Source organism: Cebus imitator, unplaced genomic scaffold, assembly GCF_001604975.1.
Source record: "Cebus imitator isolate Cc_AM_T3 unplaced genomic scaffold, Cebus_imitator-1.0 Scaffold40, whole genome shotgun sequence".
Lineage (NCBI taxonomy): Eukaryota > Metazoa > Chordata > Mammalia > Primates > Cebidae > Cebus > Cebus imitator.
In genome coordinates, this window is record NW_016107355.1 from 6,770,252 (window position 1) to 6,780,726 (window position 10,475).

At 38.8% G+C, this 10,475-nt stretch overlaps 1 protein-coding gene across 1 annotated transcript in view; it reads right to left on the reverse strand.

Moving 5' to 3' along the window:
- The window catches only part of RXFP1 (relaxin family peptide receptor 1), a 154,821-nt gene that overhangs the window by 54,069 nt on the left and 90,277 nt on the right, over positions 1-10,475 (reverse strand). Inside the window, exon 5 of the mRNA XM_017526017.1 lies at positions 7,835-7,906. Within this exon, the coding sequence (XP_017381506.1) occupies positions 7,835-7,906 (72 nt within the window). The remainder of the gene's footprint in view (positions 1-7,834; positions 7,907-10,475) is intronic.

A 10,475-nucleotide genomic window follows, 5' to 3' on the forward strand; every position in this document is an offset into this window, starting at 1 on the left:
AGGTAATGAATGGTTCTCATTTATCATGTATTTGTTTGTTTGTTTGTTTATAGTATTATAATTATCTATGAAGGAATAAACTGTATTGCCTGGAGGTCTAAAGGTATAGACCTTTAATAACCAATTAGAAATTTTGAAGCAATTAGACTATTTTGATCATTTTGTTATGTGGAACAAAGTGATCATTCAGAAATTAATTCATCCACTTTAGTATGGGAGTTAGTTCAAAAAAGAGTATTAATTCAATGTCTATTGTGCAAAAATGCTAAGCCACTGCATTACATAAATCCAAATTTTGATACTTAGATTTGTAGTCTAGCTCCCTTAAATCAAGTGATGCTACAGAAAAATTCTTCAGTCTCCAAAAATCAGAAAACAGAATAAGTCCGTATACTCTTGAAGTTTTGTGTCAGGCCTAATTATGAAAATTTCTTCTCCTTTGATAAATGCTCAGAATGAAATTTTGAAAAGTCATTTTCATTAGAATTTCTATTTTATCTGGGTCTGCAGAACATTTCTGCATACTATCTGGGTATGCAGAACATTTCTTTGAATATAGTGGGTTAATTTTTCTTCTGATCCCACTCTATTTCCACCTCTTATTGTTAAAAATGTCAGATATATATTCATTTATCAGGTTTCTCTATTATAAAACCAAAATAAGAACCAATATATATTGTTATAGAAATAAAACAAGGAATCCTGAGATATTTTTTAGTGTGATTTAAGTACAGAGTATCTAAACTGAACAATTCACCATATGACAGCATAAGTTAGTCACAAAGTTGACCTAAATAACAGGTAAACATCACATGGGCCAGTGTGGATTTTGAGTTCTGAAGGGAAGCTAGCATGCCAGATACCACTCAAGGGCAAAATAAACCCAATTCACAAGGCAGATGTGAAAATGGAATCCAGTCTCCAAGACAACATGCTCAGAGGCTTCCACCCACAGTGATTTGCTATTTTAGGTAGAGAATGAATTTGAAAACACATGGACAAAAATTCTTCACTTTCTTAATGGTGAGCTGGTGAAAGATCATTATATTTTTCTCTTAAGGTGAACATTGAGGAAGACCTGTCAGAGGCAGAGTAAGATGGTTGCATAGGAACAGCTTTGGAGTGCAGTTCCCAGTGAGACCAGCGCTGAGTGTGAATTCTCTCTGCATTTCCAAACGAGGTACCAGGTGCATCTCAATGGGACTGGTGGCACAGTGGGTGTATCCCAGGAAGGGCAAGCCGAGGTAGGGTAGGGTGCTGCCTTACCCGGAAAGTGCAATCCCTGGAGGATACCCCTCCGTACCCAAGAGAGGCTGTCTGGGGCTTTTCCATCCACTCCAGCACTCCAGTTCAGATACTGCACCACTCCCACAGTTTTTACCACCCACAGACCAGGAGGTTCCCAGGCGAAAAGCAGCACGAGTTTCCAGCATGGCTGTTATAGCTGTCGCTGTGGGTTTCTGCACAAAAACTCACACAAATCTGGGCAGCTGTTTCAACTGGTGCTTGGAATGCCTGGGAGACAGAGCCACCTATTCAGCTAAAAAACAGGGGGCCGAAAGCAGGGAGCCAGGTGATCTGGCTTGGCGGGTCCCACACCCACAAAGACCAGCAATCTGAAATGCTCTGACTTTCGCAGCAAGTGCAGCTGGACCCAGGACAGTCAAGCTCTGTGGGGGAAAGGGTGTCTGCCATTACTGAGGTGGTCCACCACTAACTACCAAGGCAGTCTGCCATTACCAAGGCACTTCTAATTGTACCTCTGTAAACAAAACCACAAGGAAGTTTACACAGCAGCTGGGCAGGGCCCATGGCAGCTCAGCAACTCCTCTGCTGGCAGACTGTGACTAGACTACCTCCTTGCTGAGCAGGGCATCTCTGAAAAAAGGCAGCAGCACATCAGGAACTTACAAATAAAGCCCCACCTTCCCAGGACAGAGCACCTGGGAAAAGAGGCAGTTATGAGTTCTGCTGCAGTAGACTTAAACGTACCTGCCCAGCAGCTCTAAATGGAACAACAGAGCTCCCAGCACAGCACCTGAAATTGATAAGGGACAGACTGTCTCCTCAAGCAGCTCCCTGACCCCTGTATATCCAAAGAGGCACCTCATAAAAGAGAGCTCTGGCTGACATTTGGCAGGTACCCTTCTGGGATGAAGATAACAGAAGAAAAAACTGGCAGCAAGACTTGCTGTTCTGCAGTCCCTGTCGGTGATTCACAAGCAAGCATGGTCTGGAAGGGACCTCCAGGACTCCTGCAGTAAAGGGGCTGATTGTTAGAAGGAAAACTGAAAAACAGAAATAGCTTCAATATTAACAAAAAGGATGTTCGCTCAGAGACCCGATCCAGAAGCCACCAACTACAAAGACCACAGGTAGATAAATCCATGAAGATGGGAAGAAACCAGTGCAAAAAGGATGAAAACACCAAAATCAGAATGCCTCTCCTCCTCCAAGGGATCATAACTCCTCACCAGCAAGGTAACAAAGCTGGAAGTAGAATGAGTCTGATGAATTGACAGAAGCAGACTTCAGAAGGTGGGTAATAACAAACTTCTCTGAGCTAAATGACCATGTTTTAACCCAATGCAAAGAAACTAAAAACCTGGAAGAAAGGTTAGACAAAATGCTAACTAGAATAACCAGCTTAGAGAAGAACATAAATGACTTGATGGAGGTGAAAAATACAACACGAGAATTTCACAAAGCATGTACAACATTCAATAGCCAAATTGACCAAGCAGAAGAAAGGATATCAGAGATCGAAGATCAACTCAATGAAGTAAAATGAGAAGGCAAGATTAGAGAAAAAAGTGAAAAAAAATGAGCAAAGCCTCCAAGAAACATGAGATTATGTGAAAAGACCTAATCTACATTTGATAGGTGTATCAGATTGTGACGGGGAGAACAAATCCAAGCTGGAAAACACTCTGCAGGATATTATACAGGAGAACTTCCCCAACCTAGCAAGGCAGGCCAACATCCAAGTCCAGGAAATACAGAGAACCACAAAGATATTCCTCAAGAAGAGCAACCCCAAGGCACATAATCGTCAGATTCACCAGGGTTGAAATGAAGGAAAAAATGCTAAGGGCAGCCAGAGAGAAAGGTTGGGTTACCTACAAAGGGAAGCCCATCAGACTCACAGCGGATCTCTCAGCAGAAACCATACAAGCCAGAAGAGAGTGGGGCAATATTCAACATCCTTAAAGAAAAGAACTTTCAACCTAGAATTTCATATCCAGCCAAACTATGCTTCAGAAGCAAAGGAGAAATAAAGTTCTTTATGGACAAGTAAATGCTGAGAAATTTCATCACAACCAGGCCAGCATTACAAGAGCTCCTGAAAGACGCACTAAATATGGAAAGGAACAACCAGTACCAGCTACTCCAAAAACATCAAATGGTAAAGACCATCAACACGATGAAGAAACTACATTACCTGATGGGCAAAACAACCAGCTAAGCATCAAAATGGCAGAATCAAATTCACACAATGATATTAATGTTAAATGTAAATGGCCTAAGTGTCCCAATTAAAAGACACAGACTGGCAAATTGGATAAAATGCCAAGACCCATTAGTGTGCTGTATACAGGAAACCCATCTCATGTGCAAGGACACACATAGGCTCAAAATAAAGGGGTGGAAGAAGATTTACCAAGCAAATGGAGAGCAAAAAAAAGCAGGAGTTGCAATCCTAGTCTCTGCTAAAGTGGACTTTAAACCAACAAAGATCAAAAGAGATAAAGAAGGGCATTACATAAATGATAAAAGGATCAATGCAACAAGAAGAGCTAACGATCCTAAATATATACGCACCCAATACAGGAGCACCCAGATACATAAAGTAAGCTCTTAATGACCTTCAAGGAGACTTAGACTCCCACATAATAATAGTTGGAGACTTTAACACTCCACTGTCAATATTAGACAGATCAATGAGACAGAAAATTAACAAGAATATCCAGGACTTGAAATCAGATCCGGATGAAGTGGACCTAACAGTCATTTACAGAACTCTCCACCCGAAATCCACAGAATACATTCTTCTCAGCACCACATCGACCTACTCTAAAATTGACCACATAATTGGAAGTAAATCACTCCTCAGCAAATGGAAAAGAATGGAAATCATAAAAAACAGTCTCTCAGAGCACAGTGCAATCATATTAGAACTCAGGATTAAGAAATTAATTCAGGACGGCACAACTACATGGAAACTGAAAAACTGACTCCTGAATGCTGACTGGATAAACAATGAAACGAAGGTAAAAATAAAGATATTAGAAACCGACAAGAATGAATACAGAACGTACCAGAATCTCTGGGACACATTTAAAGTAGTGTCTAGAGGGACATTTATAGCAATAAATGCCCACATGAGAAGCGAGGAAAGATCTAAAATTGATACCCTATCATAAAAATTGAAAGAGCTAGAGGAGCAAGATAAAAAAAAACTCAAAAGCTAGCAGAAGACAAGAAATAACTAAGATCAGAGCAGAACTGAAGGAGATAGAGACACAAAAACCCTTCAAAAAAATCAATAAATCCAGGAGCTGGTGTTTGAAAAGATCAACAAAATAGACAGACCATTAGCCAGATTAATAAAAAAGAAAAGAGAAAATAATCAATAGATGCAATAAAAAACGATAAAGGGGATCTCACCACCGATTCCACAGAAATACAAACTACCATCAGAGATTACTACAAACAACTCTATGCATAGAAACTAGTAAACCTGGAAGAAATGGATAAATTCCTGGACACTTGCACCCTTCCAAGACTAAACCAGGAAGAAGTTGAAACCATGAATAGACCAATAACAAGGGCTGAAGTTGAGGCAGCAATTAACAGCCTACCAACCGAAAAAAGCCCTGGTGCAGATGGGTTCACAGCCGAATTCTACCAGACGTACAAAGAGGAGCTGGTACCACTCCTTCTGAAACTATTTCAAATAATCCAAAAAGAGGGAATCCTTCCCAAACCATTTTATGAGACCAACATCATCCTGATACCAAAACCCAGCAGAGAGTCAACAAAAAAGAAAATTTCAGGTCAATATTCATGGTGAATGTAGATGCAAAAATCTTCAATAAAATACTGGCAAACTGATTGCAACAGCACATCAAAAAGCTTATGCATCGCGATTAATAGGCTTCATCCTGGGGATTCAAGGCTGGTTCAACATACGCAAACCCATAAACGTAATCCACCACATGAACAGAAACAAAGACGAAAACCACATAATTATCTCTATAGATGCAGAGAAGGCCTTCAACAAAATTTAACAGCCCTTTATGCTAAAAAATCTCAATAAACTAGGTGTCAAAGGGACATATCTCAAAATAATAAGAAGACAAATCAACAGCCAATATCATACTGAATGGGCAAAAACTGGAAGCATTCCTTTTGAAATCTGGCACTAGGCAAGGATGCCCTCTCTCACCACTGCTATTCTATATAGTATTGGAAGTTCTAGCCGGAGTAATCAGGCAAGAAAAAGAAATAAAGGGTATTCAATTAGGAAAGGACCAAGTCAAATTGTCTCTATTTGCAGATGACATGACTGAATATTTAGAAGACCCCATCGTCTCAGCCCAAAATCTCCTGAAACTTATAAGCAACTTCAGCAACATCTGAGGATACAAATCAATGTGCAAAAATCACAAGCATTCCTATACACCAATAACAGACTAACAGAGAACCAAATCAAGAACGAGCTCCCATTTACAATTGCTATGAAGAGAATAAAATGCCTGGGAATACAACTAACAAAGGATGTAAAAGACCCCTTCAAGGAGAACTATAAACCACTGCTCAAGGAAATAAGAGAGGACACAAACAGATGGAAAAACATTCCATGCTCATGGTCAGGAAAAATCAATATCGTGAAAATGACCGTACTGCTCAAAGTAATTTATAGATTAAATGCTATCCCCATCAAGCTACTAATGACCTTCTTCCCAGAACTGGAGAAAACCACCTTAAACTTCATATGGAACCAAAAGAGAGCCCACATAGCCAAGACAGTCTGAAGTAAAAAGAACAAACCTGGAAACATCACACTACCTGACTTCAAATTGTACTACAAGCCTACAGTAAGTAAAACAGCATGGTACTGGTACCAAAACAGAGATATAGACCAGTGGAACAGAACAGAGGCCTCAGAGGCAACACCACACATCTACAACCATCTGATCTTTGACAAACCTGAAAGAAACAAGCAATGGGGAAAGGAGTCCCTGTTTAATAAATGGTGTTGGGAAAACTGGCTAGCTATGTGCAGAAAGCAGAAACTGGACCCCTTCCTGACATCTTACATGAAAATTAACTCAAGATGGATTACAGAATTAAACATAAGGTCTGACACCATAAAAACCCTAGAAGAAAACCTAGGCAAAACCATTCAGGACATAGGTATAGTCAAGGACTTCATGACTAAAACACCAAAAATATTGCCAACAAAACTCAAAATAGACAAATGGGACCTAATTAAACCCCAGAGCTTCTATACAGCAAAAGAAGCAATCATTAGAGCGAACTGGCAACCAACAGAATGGGAAAAATTTTTCATAATCTACCCATCTGACAAAAGGCTAATATCCAGAATCTACAAAGAACTAAAATAGATTTACAAGAAAAAAACAAATCCATTCAAAAATGGGAAAAGGACATGAAAAGACACTTTTCAAAAGGAGACATATATCAGGCCAACAAATATAGGAAAAAATGCTCATCATCATTGGTCATTAGAGGAATGCAAATCAAAACCACATTGAGATATCATCTCATGCCAGTCAGAATGGCAATTATCAAAAAATCTGGAGACAACAGATGCTGGAGAGGATGTGGAGAAATAGGAACACTTTTACACTGTTGATGGGAGTGTAAATTAGTTCAACCATTGTGGAAGACAGTGTGGTGATTCCTCAAGGATCTAGAAATAGTAATTCCATTTGATCCAGCAATCCCATTACTAGGTATATACCCAAAGTATTATAAATTGTTCTATTATAAAGACACATGCACATATATGTTCATTGTGGCACTGTTTACAATAGCAAAGACCTGGAACCATCCAAATGTCCATCGGTGGTAGACTGGACAGGGAAAATGTGGCACATATACACCATGGAATACTATGCAGTCATAAAAATGATGAGTTTGTAGGGGCATGGATGAAACTGGAAATCATCATTCTCAGCAAACTGACACAAGAACAGAAAATCAAACACTGCATATTCTCACTAATAGTTGAGCGTTGAACAATGAGAACACATGGACATAGGGAGGGAAGCATCACACACTGGGATCTGTTGGGGGGGCTAGGCGAGGGACAGCGGGGGTGGGGAGGTAGGGGAGGGATAACATGGGGAGATATAGGTGACGGGGGATGAAGGCAGCAAACCAACTTGCCATGTAAATACCTATGCAACAACCCTGCACGATCTGCACATGTACCCAGAACCTAAAGTAAAATTAAAAAAAAAAAAAAAAAAAAAAAGGAGCATTGAGGTGTTTCACGTTAGAATAATGCAGAGGGAAAAAGCTTCTAAGTATCTCCATTTTGGGGGAGTATGGTAGAGGCATTCACAGCACACATGTTCCAGTTCCTTTGGGGATAGATGTCTGAGATATTTCTAGAATGGTTTCTAGAATTATTCAGAAAAAAAAATATTACATGGAAATCTCCAGTTCACAGCTAAATGCTTCCCTGAATAGGGATTAGACATAAGCAGTGGAACAGTATTGGTGTTCACAGAAGTGGGAAGCAAGACATATGCCAAAAACGTTAGTTAATTTTAATACCAGTAATTAAATATTTTCTTACAACTTCTGAAGATCGTGATAATTCTTGAAGCAATCAGGAGGAAGCTTTCTTATTAAGTTCCACTGAAGTGACCTGCAATAAATGCAAATTTTCATTCTTAAAGTTGTTTTCCTTTACTTTTAAATTATAAAAATAGGGATAATTGCAAACTATTTAGTACTGGCTTTCAGGAAACGTTTGCTTCATGATGTCTCTCTCGTATTTATCATATCACTTGAACTAGGTCTAGTTGTTCGTTTTATTAAAGCTATTCATATTTTCTTAAATTTTGGTGATGACTTTGTAATTTGGACCAAAAATGTTAAAAAATAAAATTGAAAAAATTGATTTTCAGTTATGTTTTTCTTTCTTATTTTTATTTAACAGACATTCAAAGGCATCTCAGTCCCTGAGTGACAATAAAAACAGTGTTTTCTGTTTAAAACACACTCAAGCAATTAAATATTGTATTCCTCAATATTTCATTGCTCACATTCTACCACCTTAAAATCTGTTATAAAGGAAACCATCAATTGGTACCTATAAGTGCATCATCTTTGTTCAATAAGTGATACCATTTCAACTTCTAAGAAGTTGTAAAGAAAGATTTTCTCTTGTATAACAATTTAGTAAGCAGTTTGACAGAGCAGATCCACATAATTGTGGTTGTACTGGAAAGTCCCAAGCCCTTAATTTTTTTGTTTTAGAAAAGCAATGTAATGTAGTAAAAGCAAAATAAATAATTATAATAACAATTAAAAAAAAACAGTGTAGCTGTGGTTCCTTGCATGAATCACATACAACCTTTCCAAGTCAGTCTCTTTAACAGTGAAAGGATGGATTTGGAATAGATGGTATCTAATAATATGATATTATTGTTACTATCGTTATATAGTACCATGGAGCAGATACTAAGCGAGCAACATACTGCTTTGTCTGGAGGTTAATTTAACTCAGGTTAAGACAGTTTTATACAACAAGCACTAACAATGTTTAGGTTTTGAAGCAGTGTTGCTTAAACTTGGTGATGAATCCTTCTTAAAATAACGTTTCTCGGACTCTTCAGAACACATTTTTGGAGTCTAATTTAAGAAACGCTGTTCTAGAGTCCAGAAGACCATGCACTCTCAGTGAAAGTGGGAATTGGTTCTTAAGAAGTGAAAAAGAAAAGTCTTACTTTTTAAGTGTATAATGCACAGATATACACAAGAAAATATACAGTATATCTGTAGTTTTTTTTTTTTTTGAGACTCACTTTGTCACCCAGGGTGGAGTGTAGTGGCACCATCTCAGCTCACTGCAACCTCCACCTCTGGGGTTCAAGTGATTCTCCTGCCTCAGCCTCCCGAGTAGCTGGGATTACAGGTGTGTGCCACCACGCCCACCTAAGTTTTCTGTTTTTGGTGGAGACAGGGTTTCTCCATGTTGATCAGGCTGGTTTTGAACTCCTGACCTCGTGATCCACCCTCCTTGGCCTTCCATCATGCTGGGAGTACGGGTGTGAGCCACTGCACCTGACCGTATAACTGTAGCATTAAAATTTCACAGGAGGGGACAAATAGAAAAAAAAAAAAATTCTAAAAAGGCTCCCTGAGGGAAGGGGAAACACTAATGAAAGAAAAAAGTTAACAATCACTTTTCTAGACTACACGTATCAGACACTTAATGGCTTTTTAAATAAATAATACCAAAGGCTGATTAACAAGTAATTCCCTCTTGAAATCACTCTTAGTTGCTGGCTGTCACTAAATATTCTTTCCTTGTTTATATTAACTAATTGAGGATCTCTTTTCTGCTAACGATTCTGACTTGACTTAGATTCCCAATTCTGCTTTATGTCCTGTTTAAATGTTTATATTGTGCAAAGAGAAATTGTTAAATATTTGGATTTGCCTGGGCACGGTGGCTCACACCTGTAATTCCAGCACTTTGGGAGACTGAGGCATGAGGATCACTTGAGCCCGGGAGTTCCAGACCAGCTTGGCAACATAGTGAGACCCTCCATTTCTGCAAATAATTAAAAAAATAGGGGGGCATGGTGGTGCATGCTAGGAGTCTCAACTACTTGGGAGGCTAAGGTAGGAGGATCACCTGAGCCTTGGATGTCAAGGACACAGTGAGATTGCACATTTGCATTCCAGCCTGGGGGACAGAGTGAGACCCTGTGTTAAAAAAAAAATTGAGTTTGATTTAAGGATATTGGTGAAAGCGTAGTGTGTTTTTAAACATGTGTTCATTCATTCATTCATTCATTATCTCAAAAAATGTGTCGAATCCCTGCTATTTGCACATGTTGAATACCTGCCTTTAAGAAGTTTATACTCTATTTGGACAAATTATACTTTATATATAGAGAATTTTCTTTGAAAAATAACATCAATCTTATAGTCCAGAGCTAAAGATGCAATCAACTTCGTTTGTTTTTATTGTGTTTATTTATAAATTCATTTCAAAAACATTTATGTATGGATTCTTAGTTTCTGTTAGGAACTTTGGGTGATAGGCCCCATGGAGCGCATGGTATTTTCCTGTTTCAGGTAGACAATAGGACCTGAATCACCATAGTACAAGCAAGAATGTTTAGTATACTTAAAGGAGATTCTATGGGAGAACCCATGAGGAAAAGGTTAATTGCGCTTGAAAGAGGAGAGGTACTATAGAG